The following is a 21,833-nucleotide window of genomic DNA, read 5'->3' as shown; positions in this document are numbered from 1 at the left end:
GCTTCATTGGAAAAGACAAGAATGCTGGGAAAGGTGGAGGGAAAAAGGAAGAGAGGAAGGCCACATACTAGATGGATGGACTTTATTAAGGAAGTCATGGGTATGGGGTTTCAGGAATTAAGCAGAGCAGTGGAGGACAGAGGGTCTTGGAGATGTATCATCCATGAGTCGAGATTGACTCGAGGGCAGTAAACAATAACAACAAATATAAAGCTACCCTACTTTTTTTCTGGCTGTGATAAAATTTTGACCTAATTTGGGATTCTTCAATTATTTTGTGCCCTGACTTCTAATATTTGTCTCTTGTAGATCATTCTTTTTCTATAAGATGGAAAACCTGTTTCCTTTTGTGTAGAGAATTCATTCCCTGAATGTTCCATGATATCACTTTCTATTATCTACTTGATGTCTTATTGTTGCTTCAAAGTATCATCCAAGTCTTAATGTCTCTGCTGTCTCTTAATGTCTTTTTCTTTTTTTTCCTTAATGTCTCTATTATCTTCCGTACTATTTAATCTGTTTCTCAGATCCCAGATCTGCTATACTGAGATGTGTTGGTTTACAAAATAATATTTTTTTAAATAATTCAAATTGGGCAAGCTCAGCAAATATTGTAGTTCAACCAAATCCAGGAGGAATAAAACAGTTATTTATAATCCAGGCTGAAGATAGCAGTTCTGTCTAGTCTTTGTGTTTTCCCTGCTTTCTCTCTCTCTCTCTCTCTCTCTCTCTCTTTTGTCTGATTTTCTCAGTTGCTGTCTTTGTTTGAAGTTAGTGTCTCATTATGTCTCTGTCTGCCATTCTTTTAGCGATTGTCTTTCCAGATTAATAAAAAGATACTTCTCAATTTTTGTTCATCCTGTCTCTATCATGAAATGGCAACTGAGGCTAAAAACTGTCAGCAATTTTAAGTCTATTAAATTGTTCTTCACACTTATTTTTTAAACTTTTAAATTCAGTTCTTTGTTGTATTCACAATCTCTTTCATGTTAGCTGTCAACTTTAGACCCTGTCCTTTACACAGTCCAGCACAGTTCTTTATAGAAAAAAAAGTGGAATGGCAGAACAAAAGGCTTTTTACTTAATTCTTATAGTGGATGTCCTCTGTGAAGATATTCTTTTACAGTTTGCAAACTTACTTAATTCAAGGAATTTTAATGTCAGTGAAAGTAATTAAAAGCTGTATTGGTGCAGCTTCGCTACTGAGCTCCCAAACGTGGATACGGTGTATTTGTGGTATCTCAGCCCCCATCCACGTCTTCTTCTCTTTCCTCATCGGTGACGCCGATGCTGTCCAAAACCCCAGTGAGGCTGTCTGAATCCCCATTATCGGTGGGGTGTTTTTGTTGTCTAAATTACCTCCTTTGTGCAACGAACCAAGCATGGCTGGTTCAGCTTGGCCTTAGCTCAAATGCAAGCTGTGATTGCTCTGCCATTATACAGGAAGTCCAGAACTTATAACATTAACCGAATATGAAGGATATGCTGGAGACTGTGTGTTCATTGTGTTACCATTAATGAATCTTATGCTGATTTTTTTAGCCCAAGTATGAGTATAGTTTGTGTGTGTGTGTGTAATTCAGAATAAAAGCTAGTTTCCTTGCTATTACTTCTGTATTCATACTGTTGATCTTTTACTTCTTGAGAAGTTATTTATGTCCTCCTTTTCAGACAGTTTTAATTTTGATCCCATAGTTATTTTGGAACATAATCTTTTTCTTCAAATAGAATTCACACTTTTATCAGTTCAAATAGATCAAGTCTCCTTGTTGGTTTAAAATGCTGGGTCTGTAAGTACTGACAAAGAAGGTTTATTACACTCGTATTTTTGAAAACGAGTCATCCTTTATGAAATCACTAACTAAAGTGCATCCAGCACTGCCTGAGTCGATTCCTAATACTTCAAAAGATGCCCATAGGTATAGCTTGGTAGTGTTCTTTCTCTGTCTCTTAAGTCTCAGAAGAGCTACTTGGCTTGGACTGCCTGTGTCAGTTTTGATTTATCTGCCAGCTATAACCTTTCCTGTACAGGGATACTGTACAGGGATAACCTATCCATAGTAGTTCATGTACTGGTAACTTTCTCCTTAGACTACTGAAATGTGTATTACATGGGGCTGCCCTTTAGGTTCAATAGGAAGAAGCAGCTAATGAACAATGCAGCAGCCAAATTGCTGACTAGAACATCGTACACAGACCACACCTGTTCTAAAGGGATTGTAATAGCTGCCAATACAATCTCAGTCTGAATTCCAGGCATTAGTTACAATATTTAAATCTATAAATTTCTGGGACCTCTGGGCCTGAAGCAGCATTTCTCCTTATATTTGCCTGAGGAGATGGAGAGAGCTTTCTCTGTCTCTCTTGTGGAATGCACACTCCCTGGAGGCCTAACTGGCTTCATTTTGACAGCAGGATGAAACTAATTTTCTCAAAGTCTTTGTCATTTGCCATTTAATGGTTTGATCCAATTTGTATATCCACATGGTTTTAAACAGTTTTAACAGTCATGTTAAATTATAACACTTATGTACATTTTTTCACATTTAATTTTAAAATGTTTAATCTGTTTTATTTTAAGTTATCCAGATATCTTTTGATACAGGGCAAGAAATAGAAGTTTCAATCAAATACATAAATAAATAAATAAGCATTTAAATAACTTTATTGAAAACTCAGTTTCCTTGATTGAATGGTCATGCATCACTGATTCACTGCCATAGATTTCTTAGTTTTGGTCTAGGAGTGAAAGGACAGGTTTGGGAAGGACATAGGACTTGGAATTTTCTTCCCAAACTACCTATTGATAACCAAGTTTCCAAGCCTTTGCACACTTACCTAGTGATAAATGCCACTGAGATAAATATAGACCAGGTGAAAATCTTTGTGGTGAAGTTTTACTGGATGATACCTTTGCACTACTGGCTGTATGAAACAATTGCACAAGATGTTCTGAAACTGGCACCACATTAGGATGAATTGGTGTACCTGGTTGCAAAACTGTACTATTTGTTTTTGCTTAATCAGTTACATAGCTTCTTTATAGAATGTTTTGCCAAAACAAAACAAAACAAAACAAAAACTAAACTAAAACAGTGTCGGATAGCTCCTTTCTGTTAATTCTGAAAATGTTAAATGGTCTTGGGAAATAACATAATGCCATGAGTAGATTCAAGACACTGAACACAATGAGACTTACCTTTGAGAAGAAATAAATAGGATTGCTTCATAAAATAGTTAAAAATGATTCTTGACCTTTCTCATGATTATACAATGTCTGAAATTAGGTAGGGTTTTGTGTGTGGACATTATGACATATCTTAGTTCATTCTGAGAGGAAGTTCTCTTACGGGCAAAAACACCAAAATTAAAACTTTCCTTCCACTTCCCCCCCTGAGTTATCCCTATTTTTCCTCTTTAAAGACTCACTTTGAACTCCATGGGAAAGGACAACTTTCCATGTTTCTGAAATGACTTCTTTCACATCAACTTGGTAATGATGAATTGGAACCCCTCCATGTGAATCTGGTTTATTGAAAGAGACTTTAGCAATAGTCTGCGATACCTCTATAATCTTCACTCCATGTGGACTGGATGGTACATCTGGAGATGAGTAATGAAGAAGTTCATTAGAGAACAGTAATAAAACCATTAAGTGTTTAGCACTGCGGACATGATACTTTGCACAGCACCTTGGAAGAAAAAGAAACATTTTAAAATATGTAAATACTCCTGACTGCATTTATGTTATACAAATGGAGTTACACTGCAGTAATATAAACATATACTATATGGCCAAAATAAGAATGGTTTGCTTACCTGTAAGTGTGGTTCTTTCAGCTCAGGCTGTGGGTCTTACACATACACAGAGCCTTCAACAGGACATTCTAGAGCTGTGTAAACATTAGGCAAAAGACCTGGCCCATCACTCTACTTGCATGATTGAGTACACTAAGCTATTTTCGTCAGTTCTACTTCTATCACCAAAGGACAAGTATGGCATGGTAAAAAAGAGGAAAGGAAAGAGGATTGTGCTGTGGTGTCCTTGACTGAGTCTATCCATCTGGAATATACTCTTCCACTTTTCCTACTGCCTTCTACCTGACCAAAGATTATTGTCTTTTCTAGTGATTCATGTCTTCTCGCGATATAGCCAAACACGGGCACACTCAGTTTGGCTTCTACGGAGAGCTCAGACTTGATATGCTATAGGACCTATTTACTGGCCTTTTTAGTAGGCCATGGTATCTGTAGAACCTTTCTCCAGCAACACATTTCCAATAAGTTGATTTTCCTCCTATAAATTTTCCTCATTGTCCAGCTTCCATAACCATACATAGAAATGGGAAATGTGACGGCATGGACAATCCTAACTTTAATATTCAACAATGATCTATATTTAAACTACAGCAGTTGTCTAGTTACTTGGTTAATCCCCTTTGAAGTCCTAGTTTTCTTCTCATTTCTTGACTGGAGTCTACATTCTGATTAATTACTAAAACAAAGTATGGAAAATGTTATAAATTTCAATATCTTCATCATCCACTTGAAAGGTTTATAAATCATCTGTGGCCATTATTTTTGTTTTCTTAATGTTCAATTATAGTTTGCTACTTCTATATTGATGTAGAATGGTACTGATGGTGGAAAAGGAGAACATCCCTGGTAGTTATAGCATGTTTCGCCAGGTTTATTGACAGTAAATAAAGATTGATTGATGATGACTATAACAAAAACTAAACTAAACTAACATTATGATGCATTACTAAAACACTAATCTATTCCAATAGACACAACCTAACTGATCACAAACTAACTAAAGCATGAGAGAACTAACCAATTACCATCAATCAGTCAATCAATCAATCAATCAGTCTTTACAGGTAATAGACCTGGTGAGACATGCTACAACTTAAGTCCATATAAAATAGAAAAATTATAAATAACTTAAAACCATATAAAATAGAAACATAACATAAAAATACATGAAGTATACATGAAATTAAATTATCAGATTGGGGCTACAACACTGGAGGTTTTTGTTTGTTTGTTTGTTTGTTATATAATTTTAGATCTCTAATTTTAACAACTAAAGACAAAAAAAATTGCAACAGACAAGGTAGTCATCACACATTTGTCTTGCAACTGTCAGGATCAGAGGACCCAGTTCCCAATGACCAAGACAGTATCGTAGTATAGTAGAAACTAGAGATTTATTCTGCATATCAAGACGTCCCAGATTAAGTGTCAGAACTGAAAACGTTTGCCCTTGGACCATCACAAATACATTCGCATCCTCCAGCCCCCCTTACCAACCCTGATCTCTCACATCTGATCCAGATCAAAGGGCCCTTCTTGTTTCCCTCCTTCCCCTCCTGTGTTATCATTTCATCTCCCTTCAGGAAGATGATCATCCCTGTTTCACAGCTCCAATCCATGTCAGGAGTCATAAAACTACAACTCCTTTCTGTACTTTGTTTGATTCTCCCATTGAAAGCAACTTCGACATGGGGCAGTAAGTAAAACCAGTTGTCCTGCAAGTAAATGCCATAGCAATGTTTGCATTGTTCCAGAGTAGTGTTCATTGTCTCAGTCTGCTCATCTGATTCTGGGTAATGAGAGGTAACCAACGCCTGCTCAATCTCCATTTTTTTATGTAGCACCTTCCAAAATTGTGAAGTGAACTGGCCACCTCGATTGCCAGGATCAAGTGGTAGCTCAAGGTTGGACCCACCATAGACTGGATTTTTCCCAGTGCTCCACCACCCTACGATGCACTGTCCCCGTTCTCTCTCTGGTGGGCTCCCTCTCCAAGGGGGAGCCATCCATTTGTTGGAAGGTAATGGGATGCTCAAATGTTTTAGAGTTTTAGTTTAGTTTCACCACTATCTCTGTGTTTAGGAAGCAGCGGGTGCAGCCTGAGTCAATAGCCACTACCAAGTGCTTATCTCCCCTCTTTTGGGTCCTTCACTTTAACTTTTAAGATGTATAGGAGAATTCCTCAACTCACTATCGGGGTATGGTGCCTTGGGCCTGTCTGGCAGAGGAAGTTTCCCGCTGGTTCAGCATTGTCCTCCGGCTCTATAATGTCTAGTGTGGTTTTCGATTCCACTGCACCTTCATTAGCTACCTTGAAGACTCAATTGCTTCCCAGTCCCTTACTTGGGCAGTGCAGGTCCTCCAACGAGGCCAGAGTGGGCCCTCTTTTTGACATAGCTCCCCGCTGGTGGTCTTCTGTGTTGGGACACTCAGCAATCTGATGCTCCTTCTGCCCGTATGCCAGGCAAAGTCCTAGTTTCATCCACTGCTCGCACTCAGGGACCCGGGCCTTAGTTTCTCTCTCCTTACCATGGGGAGGGATAGGAATTATCTTAGTCTCCTTGCTCCCTCCTGGTGTCAGCTGCCTCACTGACTTTCCTCCATTGCCATATCAGCCTCCTAGCCAACTGGATCCATTACCTCACAGTCTGAAGATTGTCTTTCATATAGACCAATTTTAAAAGGTCTGTTCGTAGTCCCTCCTTGAAATTCTGCACTTTGGTCACCTCTGCCCAGTCTGGAATTTGCACCTCCAGACCACAAAATTCCGCCACATATTCAGTCACTGAATGGGCATCTTGTTCTAGGACCACCAGCTTAAATTGGGCTTTTTCCACCTGAAAAAGGTCCTCAAATCAGGCCTGCAAATCTATCATAAAGGCTGGTAAGCTCCTCAGCTCTGCTGCCCTGGCATCAAACAACTGTACCAACCACTCCACCGCTTCACCCTCCAGGTATGTGGCCACACATCTCACTTTCACTTCCTCAGTGAGGAAGGTGTGTCCCCACTAGTTCATGTGTCCTGACACCTGGGCAAGGAAGTAGGCCAGCTGGCTCAACTGTCTGATGAATCTCACCCTGTGTGTCTCACTGGCAGATCCTTTTCCCCGCTCTGGGTTGGGTGGCCCCCTGGAGCTGCTGGGTCCATGCTAGTGCCCCCAGGTCTGCCATAGGCCATTTATCCTGTTAGGGTTCCTCCCACATCATGACTCAGTCATCGCCCAGAATTCCTTGTCATTTTTGGACCAGCAGTCCCACCGCGATTTTCTCTTGTATGCCTGCTACCTCAGTCAGGAGGTCTCGCATTGATCACTCCTCTAGTAGTGCCTGTTGTGGCTTGATATCCCAGTCCTCTCAATCCTGGGGATCCACATCTATTGAGCTAGCCACCACGGTGTCCCAGCCCGACAATCTCTCTTCGCTGGGCTGCTTCTGGCTCTGGGTGGTGGTTGAGGTTTGGAACCCTTCATCCTCACCCTCATAGCTCAATAGGTCTTGCTGGGCTCCCTCCTAGTGCCAGTCCTCCATTCCCACATCCCTCTTGTCGTATGGGGACCGGTCCTCCATATCATCGGAATCAGGGAACTATTTTTCTGCAGGTCTCTGCTCCATCCACTGGACCATTCCTGACAACTCCCTCAGCACATCAGGGTTGTTTGGGTCTGGCTCGCCAGCCAGGACCCACACTCACTTCCAGGGCTTCTGTTCCCTGGCCACCTCTGTGCTCACCTTTGGGAGGCCCCATTGGGATTGACACACCTCGGCCTGAATGCTGTTACATCATACGAGGTGTTATTGGGAGTTCTGACACACTGTCAGGATCGGAGGACCCAGTTCCTAGTAATCAAGACAGCATCGTAGTATAATATAAACTAGAGATTTATTCTGGATATCAAGACGTCTCAGGTACAGGGTCAGAACTGAAAAAGTTTGCCCTTGGATCATCACAAATACATTCCCATCCTCCAGCCCCCCTTTCCAACCCTGATCTCTCATCTTTGATCCAGATCAAAAGGCCCTTCTTGTTTCCTTCCTTCCCCTCCTGTGTTATCATTTCATCTCCCTTCAGGAAGTAGAGCATCAGCTCTGATCCATGTCAGAAAGATTGGGGTCATAAAAATACAACTCTTTTGTTCCGCTGGCCATCTGCTCCTCCCATTTATTTCCCAGGCTTGGATTTAACATAACTGATATCCCCTTCTCAATAGCCAACATATTATACAGTGTTAAATCACCATATCACCATGCCCTCCTACCTTCATCCTCTAATATCATATCATCATGCCAACATGACAGAACCATGCATATAGATTCTGACAGCAACAGCATTTTGATAGAAAACATTTCAGAATAGCCTAGCTTATGGCACAGTAAGAAGGCATGACACTGGTTATAAAAGAAACACGTGTGTATATATCTAGAGAGATAGAAAGTATGTATAGGGTTCCTTCTCCCCTTTCTATTTGTGTGTGTGTGTGTGTGAGACTTAGGTCATTTGTTGTAAAATTCCCTTTGTTAATTCTTAATGGCATTCATTATTATTTAAGTATATCTACAAAAAGGGAAGAATGAGAGACCTCTATCAAAAAACTGCTGACATTTCTTTTTCTTCTCTATAGTAGACCATTAATGATGGTTTTTCAAATAGACCTTAATATATTTTTTAAAATTGGTGTAGTACATAATAAATGTTAAATAAATTGCATGCCATGGTTGAAAGATTTTAATGTATTCTTAAACTTGCCATCCTTCCTCTAACACAAAACTGCTGTATTAACAGGTACAAATATACATAGGTGGGGTGTAGTACTGGTGAAATATTTGGTTGGCAAATAGTTTGTTGTTGTTGCTTTGAGAAAATTTATTGAGCTGTACGTCCTATTATTTCTTTACACAAAAATGATCTACAAGTACCAAACCAGTTCTCTCCCCCTCACCCGCCCCCGACATCCTATTTTAACGAATGTATTAAGGGTCATTCTCATAAAACTGATAAAGAAAAAGTTAATTGCTTATAAAAGAGGCAGAGTGACATTTAGGCAGCATAATCAACCTTTAAAACTGAAGAACAATTAGAGTAAATGAAGTCAGAGAGAAAAAAATATGCAATAGCTTGGTTCTGTAATGATACTAGTGCCTTGATCCATATAATTAGAGTAAATTGATACAGTTCCAGTAGTCCCTAGTTCATACCAGTTAGAAATGCAGTTTATGTGCTGTTGTATAACACATGGCTAAAATAAACCACCTTGGTGAAGACTGGGCAATAAATTATTTTTTGTGTAACACACATAGTGGTATGTGGTTATCTTTTGTTTATAAATTTATTTATGGTTTCTAAATAAATTATAAAATAAATATATTCATTATTTTATCATTTATTATTTGCATACATACCAAGGCTTTATACAATATCATAAAGCAATCCAACAAAATATAATATATTATTTAATGTTATACAACTTGAAGTACAATTCTAAGCACACTTACTCAGAGTAAGCTTCACTGAGTAAACATAAAATTATATTGTTAAAAATGGTCACTGTTACACTTGAGAAGATATGGTTTACCCATGCCTAACTAAGAATGGAAGAAATACAACTTTTTTCATCTCCAGTAAGAACAGCTGTTTTCAGAGTGAGACACTCCACTGAAAACAGTGTTAGCAGTAAGAATAGCAAGTACATTTCTAAACCACATATCAGTGAGCCAGCACTCCCTAAGAGGTTTACAATGTGTAGGCCAATTGCCACCCAACAAGCTGGGTACTCATTTTACTGACCTACAAATGGATGGAGGACTGAGTGGGCCTTGGAGCCATCCTCTAGGAACAAATTAATAACATAGTGGCTGCAGTACCAGCATTTAACTGTTACACCACCAGGGCTCCTTCTAGAATGTTTTCCTCATAAAAATGATTTTTTTGGGGGGGTATTGTTTTCTTTTTTGTATAGCCACAATTTTGGGATTTCTTTCATTTTATTTTTGGTACAAAATATATATCTGAGGGTAGGTAACATCAAAAATTGTGAAAACTGTCCTATCCTCAACAAGGAGGGGAATTATTTTTTGTCTGTGAAATTCTTCATGTATATTAGCAGAAATGAATAGGCAAAGATTTACATCCTTAACCATAAATAGCAATATGCATGAAGAACTATATCATACAAAGCTGCTACAAATAATACTGTAGGTATTGTCTTATGGTATTCTTCTTAGCTCTTGTGCTAAGATGAGTGTGCATTTAAAACACTGATGAAGAACTACGCTGTAATCATAACCAATTCATCACAACTATGTACCATCAAAAAAACCCCGTAACATATGAAGTGTTCTAGCAGTTTGAAATCTAGAATTATTTAACAATAAAGTCAAATGAAAGATGATGCTACAGGTTTCTCTCTATACAAACACTTTTATCAGGCTGCCCACAGATATGATTCATTTAAATTTCTAGTGATTCAAGTAGTTATTTCTAAACCTTATCAGGATGTTTCAACATTGTTGGCAAAACAAGAATGTTGTTGGATATATAAGCTTAATACTGTTACCTCATGTGGTTTGAATGAATAACAGGATTACAGTTGTTTTCCTTAAAAAGGTGAAAGCTATGAATTACCTTTATCCTACTTTTTTTCTTTTTGTATAAATGTTCCTTTCCTATTCCCTTTTCCCCTGCTGTGACAGGTGGTGATTACCATCATTTAAGTACTATATTTATACAGTTACTCATTGAAATTTGTTATGCCATTCCAAGCAGTCATATCTTGACCTTCATGGTGAACAGTACTGTGCATATGTGTGTGTGTGTGGGGGGGTACTTTTTGCTGGCCTCCATGAATAGATTGTGGAATTAAGCTGGCTTGGAGCAGTGTTCCAAGATGAGGCATATGATGGGGCAGAACCCTTCAGGAACCCTCTTGGTTGTTTATTCTGTGACCCAACTTTCCACCATAAGTAGGGTGCAAAATTTGCTGATCACCTCAGAGCCGAGTAGGAATTTATTCTCCTTTACTTGCAGTTTTTTGCTTACTGTGTGATCTCAGGGACTTGATCAGTTGACATAGAGTGGTGTCAGTAAATATGTTGTCATTGGTATGTAGTGGAGGGAGAATATAAGAGTTTGGTATATACCTTGGCACCATTTTGATAAAGGGTTGGGCTCTAGAATGGCCCAACTGGTCATGGAAACGGGGGGGGGGGGGAAGAGTTTGCCCTTGGGGCTCTCTCTCTCTCTCTCTCTCTCTCTCTCACACACACACACACAGTCTTGAGACTTTAGGTAGAGTGCTCTGGGTTTGCCTTCCAGATATTGACCAGCAAGGGAGCAACCAATGATATTGGTTTGCTCTCAGGATCAGATGTTTCGCCCAATGAAGGTTGAAGAGGTGGTCACAGGGTCACCCCTGGCCTCAGCAGCCCCTGACCACATCAGGTTGCACTCTCTCTTACTCTTTCCCATGTTCAAGCATTTTAATAGGTTTTGATCAAAAAAGGGAGGGCTTGTTTGTATTAGTATTGTTGTATTATAAGTTCTGATTGTAATCCCACTTCGATTCATTGGGAGAAGCGGGAAAATATAAATATAAATAAAACTTGTTGTTGTTGTTGTTGTTGTTGTTGTTTATAGCCAAAGTGTTGTGTCTGGTCTCTTTATTTCATAGTCAGTCATCAATGAGCATGCCACTATGTTGGTGTAGACATCTTATCTGTATTTGTCTGCACACTGTAAGCATATAATCTTCAGTATCATTTAATTTAGTATCATTCATGTTCATTGTGGCAAAAATGCTTTTTCATAGCACTAGGCTTGTTATTATTAATATTATTTTTTAAGGTAGCTGAGGAAGTCATAAAGATGAATCGGAAACTATAAATTTTTAGGGAGGCCCATTCCATTGCCTATGATTCTACAGTTTATGACTACTATACAACTATGACTTTTGACTCTCTTGTTTGCTACAAGTTCTATAGATGAAAAGGTTTGAATTACTGCTACAGCATAGACTTACATTCCTCTGGAATGCCTTTCCACAAGAAACAAGGTTGGCCCCCTCCCTGCTTGCCTTTCACCAGCAAGCAAAAACAGCTTGCAGAATTCATTAAGTTGAATTAATTGACTGATTATAATGTTTTTCTATTCTTTCCGAGACATGTAATTTCTACTTTGTAAATTGTGTACCTGTCTGCTGTTGATCAGTAGACCCATTTTTTTTGTCACCATGACCACAGAGCAGGTCACACTTTCAAATTTTGTGCTACAGACAATTGTGAAATACTGGAAAATATGCTCCTGGTTTGCACTTCCTTCAGTTTTGGCCAGTGCTGGATTGTGGGGGAGTGAGTTAGTGGGTATATGGATCGAGAAACCATTTGAGGTCTTTGGGGATATTTCCTGGTTTTTCCATCCCATTTTTGAAAGTAGAAGGCCTAGGGTAGTAGCTGGAACTTTGGGGTCTTACAAAGGGATGGAGCTGAATGCAGCCCATGGATTACAGTTTGTTGATCTCTGATTTAAATAATCTTCTTTGACAGCCACTTGGATTTCTCTTTTCCAAAAACAGGATGGAAATGTAATAAAATAAATTATATAAATAGTAAATTTATATAGGTATTCCTTTAAGATGTGATTAATTTATAAGAAAAGTAGTTTAGTGGCACCTAGCTTTTTTTCTGCAGCTAACTTCCGAAGGGGGGGGGGAGATAGTGAAATAGGTGTCCAGCTTAATCATACTATTCCGGTGTATTTCACTAATCAAATACTGATGATTAAATTATGGATAAATGTAATATAGGTCCAAAACAAACTGCAGAAATAATCCAGTATGAGACCACTTTAACTGCCCTGGCTCAGTGCTAGGGAATGCTGGGAATTGTAGGTTATTCTGGTACCAGAGCGCTCTTACAGAGAAGGCTAAATAGCTCACAAAAATACTTCCCTAGCACTGAGCCAGGGGAGTTAAAACGGTCTCAAACTGGATTATTTGTGCCATGTGTTTTGTACCATAGTGGGCTTTTTAAAGGGACTCAGGTCTGAGCATATATTATCTGGGAATAACCTTTACTGAACTGAATGTGACTTGCTTCCAAATAGCATGCACAGCATTGCAGTATAAACACACAATGAATTTACATTTTATTAAATAGAATTGCTCATCAGCAAGATGCATTCTGGTAGTATTAAAATAGTATATGTAATCATAAATAACTAATTTAACACAGTTTTACTTACCAGCCAAAGCAAGGATATATTCTTGATATCGTGTTCCTATTCGGTTTGTGGCTGTGCAGTTGTATCGTCCAAAATCATTGTCAGAAGCAGGAGCAATCTGGGAGAATGCATACACATTTTTATCGGTTTCTAAGTTTCTATGGTAATCACTTGACCTAGCTGGCTCCTGTACAGTGACCCAATTCAAAGGCTTCCCATAAAGCTTAACAAACTTTTGTTTTAGCTGTTTCTCCTCATATACTGGTCTTGTACATTCCCAGGCCAACTATGACATCCAGCCTTTCCTATGAGCCACACAAGCTATTTCTTCTGTAGAGCAGAAGGGACTTGTTTTGACTGCAGGGAATATGCAGGATGTGCACACAAACCACATAGTAGGTACAAATAAATTAAAATAAATAATTGGGGGTTTCATCATTAACATTCATTCAAAATGTTGGTAACTTATTAAATTATTAACTAAACAAGAGTGCTAAAGATATAAGAAATTATTTATTGCTGATCTGGTTAGTGCTAGGTCAGAAATAATAAGGGCATCTTGGTTGAAGTGGTGGTCACCTGATGGCTCTCTTGCATTTTACACTGGACAACATATAGAAGTCCAGTGTCCTAGAAAACTTTTTTTGAAGTATGCCAAATAAAATAGAAGGGTAAAGATACAAGATTATATATAAGAAAGAAAGGGAAAACATGAGCAAAGTGGCTTACTTGATTTTTAAAGTGGGATAAGTGAGAAATTGGGTTTTCAAAAATCCAGCTCAAATGCTCAAAACAAAGACGAGGGGAGGATAACATAGTGGATGGAATTTTGCACCTTTATTTTGGTATGGCTTTTGGAATGGTAATGTGATGCAAGATTATTGCAAATAAAAATTAACTTGCTGGCTAAACCTATCCTGTTTTTCACATAAATGTAACTGAATTATTTTATTTGAAAAAAAATATTAATAATTAATGTAATGCCTTAACTGTTTCCTTCCGTCTTTTACACTTTTGCATAGAAATCATCTACATTCCCTGCAGTGTACTATTGTGCAGAAGGGGAAAAGATTCATAGGGTTTGAGTTTCACCTAAGATTAATTAAAATATTTGTGTTTTTCATGTTTTCTGGATGCTGTATTATGCATACATTTTCAAAATGTGAAAAGCTGAAATGCATATAGTTGTGAAACATGAAAACATATTTTGGTCAGTGGGAAAACTGCATACACAAATATGTACATTAAAATGTGTAGAAAAATGCTGCTTGTTTCAAAATGTGTCAGAAAGTACATATTCACTTCCAAACAAATGAACAAAACAAACAAATAAAAATGCAAAACCCACAGGAGATGTGAGATTTGAAAAAATGCAATAAAATCAAGACTGTAATTATTTTACATCCTATCACTTGAAAATGTTAAGTCAGAAGAATAGTGAGATGTACTGAGTTCTGTACGAAACCTTTCATATCCAGGCCTAGCATCTGAGCAAAAGACCTCACCTTCAATGTAGGATGGGGTGCTCCCCTTAGATTACAGCCTGTCAATATTTTTTCATTTTTGAATTCATAGTACTGTATGAAGATTTAACAAGGAAAAAGATAAACAATAGATGTACTGTCTTACAGGAGTAAGGACTTTTCCACATTTTGGCCTGAGACACACCAGTCAAAAGCAGTGTGCCGGTGCCGAAACTAGGGTTCCAGAGTGTGCAGCAACCACACGCTCCAGAACCCTAGTCCGTATGGGCGATGGCATCATGACGGTGTCCTGTCCACATGGGTGCTGCCATGATGACGATGATGCCACACAGCGTCTGCATGTCGCTGCGCATTGTGTACGTCATGTGTGCACCAATGGTGTACTCGTGATGTACACAACACACCACAAAAAGAAACCGGAAGAACCAGGTTCTTTTTACTGTGGAGGGATGCCATGTGGTTTGGTGGCTGCTGCGTCCTTCTGCAATTAAAATGGGCAACTCCAGCCTGCGGTTTCGGAGCGGTCTGTACTGCCCCTTTGTTATGTTACAAACATGAATTGGAACAGATTTAAATGACATTGTTATTGCTTGATGTACCTACATGGGAGCAAAATATTATTATTGCAGCACAAAAGGTGGCTGTGTAAGTATACACAACCAAATCTCATTGAGAGATACTGACCCCTCCCCAAGTCAATATCTGGTAGAAGCATCTTTTGGAGCAATTTCAGTTGTGTGTCTTCTTGCATGAATATATGTGCATTTTAAAAAAAAAACTTATTCTTCTAGACAACATTGCTCCAGCTATGTCAGGTTGGATGAGGATCATTGGTAAACAGCAACTTTCAAATGTTTACACTGATTCTCAATTGGATTGGGGTCTGGCTTTGACTAACTCATTCCACAACATCCACATTAAAAAAAAAAAAAACCACTGTAGTTTTTAAAACAATACTTTGTGTGTTGAGAACCCATCTTATTAAAAGAGGACTCTCTTTCCACCATGTAAGAATGGCAAGAATATTCTAAAATCTTTTTAAAAGTTTGAAAACTGGCTTTTTATGTGTCAAGAAACCCAATGGGAAAAATCATAGACAGGCAAGCGATTATCTGTGATGGGGAAAAAAAAGTGGGGAAAGGCTTTTTGTAAACACAAATGGCAATTTCTACACAGAAAAATAGCATACCTCTGGTAAAAACAACAACATTTCTATACAGAAAACAGGTATCCTGAACAGAGAACAGTATTGTTTGTGTAGAAAGCAACATTTCTGCATCCAAAACTACAAGTAGTGTTTGAACACTGTGCAGCTGAAGCAAGAAAAAAAAAATACAATTAAGTCCCAAATAGACAGACAGTAAGTGCCAGTTTGGGGGCAGTGTGGAGGAGTAGCATTCAGATTACGTGTGCCCCATCACTGCCTCCAAGCCAGCATCATGCTACCCACCCGACCAGATGGCAGGAAGCATTGTAACACTCTGGTGGCACAGCATTTATACACCACAGTAGTGCCACAAAGCTGTGGTCGCAGCTGAAAGGGCACCCTTTTGCTGACTCAAAAAGGAGCAGAATTTTGCCACTTCTTTTTGGGCTGGCAAATAGCTGGATCGGGGCCACAGCGTGCAGTTGCCACAGCCTCAATCCAGTACTCAAAGGGACGGCATCATGCCACCCCTTTAGGGCTGTCTGTTTTGGCCCTTATTTGTTCTTGCCTGCAAAAATGACATTTATTAAGATTAACAAAAGTATCCTGATCCTGTGTCTCTTGCAGAATAAAACATATCTTCTTCTACAGCTGACCTTGTAACAGGCTCTTTTGAACTTGCCCTCAATCCCGTTCAGTTTTCCAGTCCCATCTGAAGAAAAGCATACCCATATGTCACTGCCATGTTTTGCAGTAGGGATGGTATTCTCAGACAAAGAGAACTATTGGCTTTGAATCAAACATAGCATTCAGTTTTGATCTCATCAGACCGGAAAGACTTGCCACATGTGTTCTGTATCTCTCATATTTCTTTCTTTTTTTCCCCCTTTTTTCAGAATCCAAGGCTCTTTGCTTTGAGTTTGTTCAGCAATGTATTTCTTTCCACTATTTTTCCAGAAAGTTCAATCTATGTTTTTTTATCCATTGTAGCTAGGGATCTCTTCAAGTCCTTAAGAGTTACTACTGGACTCTTTGTGGCCTCTCTGATGAATGCTGACCTTATGTGGTCACTGAATTTTGGTGACTGCATCTCCATGCAGAGTTGCAGGTAAGGCATATTCTTTCAGTGTCATGATCATGGATTTAAGAGTGCTCATGGAGATGTTTATAATTTAGGATACTTGAAAAAAAAATCTATGTGTTTCTGCACAACTTTGCTCCAGACTTGTTTGGCTATCTTCTTGGTCTTCATGTTATAGTCAACATTCTGTCCAACAAATTAACAGGCAATACCTTTAATTTGTGATTATAAGCACTAGAAATCCACAGATGTTGATGCTATTCAATAGATTATTTCTGTAACATTTTGAGACAGTTATTTACATCAGTGCTTGTTTAGGCATGTCACAGCAAAGGGGTACATTCTTATGTAATCATCAAGTATTGGTTTGTTTTGGTTTGCTTAACTCATATACCACAATAAAAAAAGACCTTCTGTCTTCACAGGGGGTGGATACTTCTACAAGACACTGTAATAACAAACTACTACAACGAAAAGTCAATTTGGGGAAAGCAACAATAAGCAATTGTGTTTGCCATTATATGATCCTAATAAGACTGGACCTGCTTATTAGTGGTGAAGAAAATATAACTTCCTAAAAAGTAGGATCTAAGTTGCTAACTGGCTTCCAAATTCTTACCTCTAATATCAATTTGTTTCCAACACTGTGAGTCTTTAAATGAGTTGTGTTTCTCACAGGTAAAACTAATTTTCCTCGTCTCCAGTGAATAGATGCTGATGGATTAGATAGAACATCACAGCTAATATTGATGGGATTTCCTTCCCAAGAGTAATATATTGTCTGATTTGACACAAAAATTGGAGCATCTGGAGAACAAAGACATATTATAAAACATGTTATTGGTTTGTCTTAATTCAGTCCTATGTTACTTAAGATATTATAAAATTTCAGTATCATGGTACATCAATTCATCATGGATTATTAACTATTCCATAAAACCATACAAAATATTATCACAATCCTGATTCTATTCTGCTTTCATAAACAATTTTTTGCTTATTTGTTTTATATCCCACTTCTAAATAGACTATATTAAAATGGTGCAAATTGTGTGACATTAGATAGACCTGAATCTAGTTGCTTTGGTTAAAAAAAGTATCAAAAATAAATGATAATGAAATCACTGAATCAACAGCTGAAATGACTGTGTGAACACTGGAAGCATCCAGTTTAGCATCAAATTGAATTACTATGATTTGTGCATGTGAAAAACCAGTATGACAGTTAAATAACACTGTTGTCAATACTATGTCATATGACATGTAATTCAAAATAGATCCAATAAACAAGTTCACCGCTGAAAGAAATTGTGCTTTACACTTCTATGGTGTTTACAAAACTCTCTTGTTGTCATCATCATAATCATCAATTCATCAATATCACAGCATCTGGAAGATCTGAAAATCCATATTGCCTTCCTGTAAAATACCTATGTTTATATTATTTGGTGCTTAGGCAAAATATGTTTGTAGTGATACTTTAGAAAAGAAAGAGCCAACAATTCAAAAGGGCATTATTTATTTCAATCATTCAATTCTTGGAATTGAATAAGAAATAAGTGTGAACAAATTGTTTGTATTATTGGGGTAAAGGAAACTGTGGAAAACTTTTTCACATTAGACTGTGTGTCCCCATCCCACCCCACCTCCAACACTGTCACCACTGGCACTGTAAAACCAAGACAGTAAATGAGGGACCAGTTCTGATGCCTTAATATCTCAGTATTGAGATTACTGATTGAGAATTTTTTTATTGCAAATCTAAAGGCTGGAACAGTTCATGAAACACATGAAACGATATGTCTACATTAGCGAGATACTATAATCACACCTCGTCATCCACAGAAAGACAGTACATACTCTAAACTGTGGCAACCTATCAAATAGATGAGAATGTTTCTTGAAGTCTATAAGGCAAGACTCAACATCACACAAACAGACTTCCACTTGGACAACTGGGGCGGGTTACAGACCGCCCGTGTGAAGGCTGCGCCTAGCAGACCAAACCAGGAAGGAGTTTACTTGTAACTAACAAGTAAATAAAGCCATAGCATTTTTATGCTTCAAACCAAATACAGCAATATGAAACATTTCTGCAATATAGCATCATAAAATGTTCTGTGCTCTTAAGGCCTCACTAAAGCATGAAATTTGTAGTGGCTAAGATCTATTTGATATAAGAGCCCTCCCTCCAGTCCACCTGCCTTGGTCCAGGCCTCAGAGGGAGAAGAATGCTGGACCTGGTCCACTCCCCCCTTCACCATTCCCTTCTCCTTTTGTGTCATGCCTTTTTAGATTGTAAGCCTGAGGGCAAGGAACCGTCTATTATCTCCTCTGGTGTAAGCCGCCCGGATTCCCAGTGATTGGGCAGCTTATAAATAAATCCAATTATTATTATTATTAATATTATTATTATTATTTTCTATTTTCATCTTCAGTAAGAAAGAAACACTTTTTCTTTGCAGCTTAAATTCATATTGATTAAAATACGATGCAAACACACATTTAACAGATCTGTGTTCTTAAAACAACAGCAACAACAGAACGGCAGGGTTCACAGAATCAATTAAAACAGGCCTAGAATGTGTTTGAAAAATCAGGAAGCTATTTGCGCTAAAAAAAGGGGGTTTGGCGAAGAACATTTCATACACAAAGCACCACCAGTGATAGAACTTCAGTAGTCCCCTGATGGATCTGACAGCAAAATTTGTCTCAGGAAAAGTCCAAAGATGACCTCAGCAAGATCATGCTAGAGTAGGTAACCATTTAGATACTCATATTATATAACTATAAGGATAAGGCCTAGTATTTTAAAATTTGCCTAAAAATGGGCTATATGCCAGAGCAATTCTTGTCACTCTCAGTGAAATATGTTCCCATTGTTTATTCCCAATTAGCAGGGCCTATTTTGATCTAACAATAGTTTTTAGTATTCAAAGAAAGTCCTGTATTCCAATTACAAAAACATGGCTCCCTGGATACATTGTCAGCTTGCCAAGTGAATAAGTGATAATTTTGCTAGGTTAATATTTATTTTGATAATAACATTTAAAAATGTGCATAGCTAGCAACAATGTTGCTGTTATTGTTTGTTGTTGTGTTTTTAAAAGAAAGTGAAATGGATAGGCTCACTGGTTTATTGAATTATATTTATGATGCTATATTGAAGTTTCCAGTCCTTATTTTAGGAGATTTTTTTTTCACCTTTCACGTGTAACCATCTAATTAAAAATAATAACTGTAAGCCGCTCTGATAGCCTTTAAAGCTGAAGGGCGGGGTATAAATACTCTAATAAATAAATAAATATATCCGGAAAGTACATCTTTGTTCTGTGTATATTGAATGTCTGAACCTGGATATTGGACAAATATTCTAGAGGAGGACACAGTTTTATGGCCCTCAGGAACAGAGACCAGATTAGCCTGGTGCTTGAATGCTATAGAAAAGTATAATGGAATTTTTCGAATGAAAAACACTATAAAAATGCCTAAATAATTTTTTTAAAAAAAGATCCTTGTTTTCCTCTATTATCCTCATGCAAATTACTTTAGGCTAGTTGCTTGTGTACAAAGTAACTTATTTTGACTGAATGTACCATATATACTCATGTATAAGTCCAAAAATGTATACTACAAAATTGACCCAAAAAACCTGGGTCAACATATACATAATAAATAATAATAATAATAAATTGTTTATTTATAGCCCGCCTTTCCTTGAGATCAAGGTGGGTTACAGCATCATGACAACAACAACGATAAATATAAACAGTGTAAGAACACACTTTAAAAACAGAATTAAAAACACAGAATTAAAACCATACAAAAACTAGCCAAAGTGCAGGTGCAAAAAGGAGGGGGGGGGGGGGAATTAGTCAATATGAGTCAATATGGTAACAAGATGGCAGGGAGAGTGATTGTTCGCTCCCCAAATCTCTTGCCAGCCTGACTGCTTCCCAAGAGGGCAGCTGGTCTGGGAAGATGCAGAAGGAGGGAGTGTTCACTCCCCACGTCTCTTCCCAGCCTGGTTGTTGTTGTTGTTGTTGTTGTTGTTGTTATTTATATAGCGCTGTAAATTTGCACAGTGCTGTACATAATAAATATATAAGAGTAAACCTGCCTATGGCATACAATCTAAGAGATAATAGGATAATACATATAAAATACATAGCAATACAGGAAATGGTTGCCTAAGAAGGGTTCCTGGAATACAGAGCAGTCACTATCAACATTTCATGTATGGTTTTCTGAAAGTTCACCATACATTATTTCTTGCTAATTTGACAATGCATCTACCACTTTGCCATAATTGTTCATAGCCATCAGGTCACTCTATATCAGATTCTCTGTTTCTGCTCCAAAGGGACATGCATGTCATAATTGCATTCATGTGCTTTTTGCTACTCATATTTCAGTAGTTTATTGTATCATTGACATCATTGAGACATATCACTGCAATAAAGCTCATGTGCTGACAGCAAAACTAGTTTCAAATGGGTAAATGCCAAGTCTGTTTTCTCCTTAAAACATTTTATGCCAGACTCCTATTTGGTTGCTGTTTATAGTTTCTCTTAAAACAGTTTCAAGATAAACTTAAGAAATTAAGGAAATCTTGGAGAAAACATTAAGAGGCTATTAGATAAATAATTGATATGAGTAAGGAAATTCAATAAGTAGGATACATAATATTACTGGAAAATAATGGAAAAGTTGGTATACAGTAGATTACATTCTTCTACTTTTTACAAAATGAGATGTTATTCCCACTAAGAAAAAAGTGCTGCATACAAATTGTTCAACATGTCTTCCACTTATGTGTTAAGAACATCTATGAGATATCTCTGATGTCTAAAACTTTGTGAGTGGCCATTAGAGAGAGGCATTTGTAAGTGGTGGCTATTCATCTATGGCTGCATCTGCATTGCAGAAATCATTTGGTTTGACACCTCTTTAACTGCTAGGACTCAGTGCTATACAATTCTGGTAAATTGTAGTTGTTGTGGAACCAGAGTTGCTCTGGTGCTTCAACAAACTACAGATTCCAGAATTCCATAGCATAGAGCCATGGCAATTAAGTTGGCCTCAAACTGG

The 21,833-nt window shown here is 37.9% G+C and overlaps 1 protein-coding gene across 1 annotated transcript in view; it reads right to left on the bottom strand.

Moving 5' to 3' along the window:
- The window catches only part of NCAM2 (neural cell adhesion molecule 2), a 290,517-nt gene that overhangs the window by 87,630 nt on the left and 181,054 nt on the right, over nucleotides 1–21,833 (bottom strand). The window contains exons 10-12 of the mRNA XM_042459409.1: nucleotides 17,362–17,549; nucleotides 13,052–13,148; nucleotides 3,430–3,603 (exon numbers count right to left, since the gene is read on the bottom strand). Coding sequence (XP_042315343.1) covers nucleotides 3,430–3,603; nucleotides 13,052–13,148; nucleotides 17,362–17,549 — 459 coding nt within the window. The remainder of the gene's footprint in view (nucleotides 1–3,429; nucleotides 3,604–13,051; nucleotides 13,149–17,361; nucleotides 17,550–21,833) is intronic.

This window comes from Sceloporus undulatus, chromosome 3 (assembly GCF_019175285.1).
Source record: "Sceloporus undulatus isolate JIND9_A2432 ecotype Alabama chromosome 3, SceUnd_v1.1, whole genome shotgun sequence".
NCBI classification, from domain to species: Eukaryota; Metazoa; Chordata; class Lepidosauria; order Squamata; family Phrynosomatidae; genus Sceloporus; species Sceloporus undulatus.
This window is presented reverse-complemented; position numbering and strand designations above follow the sequence as displayed.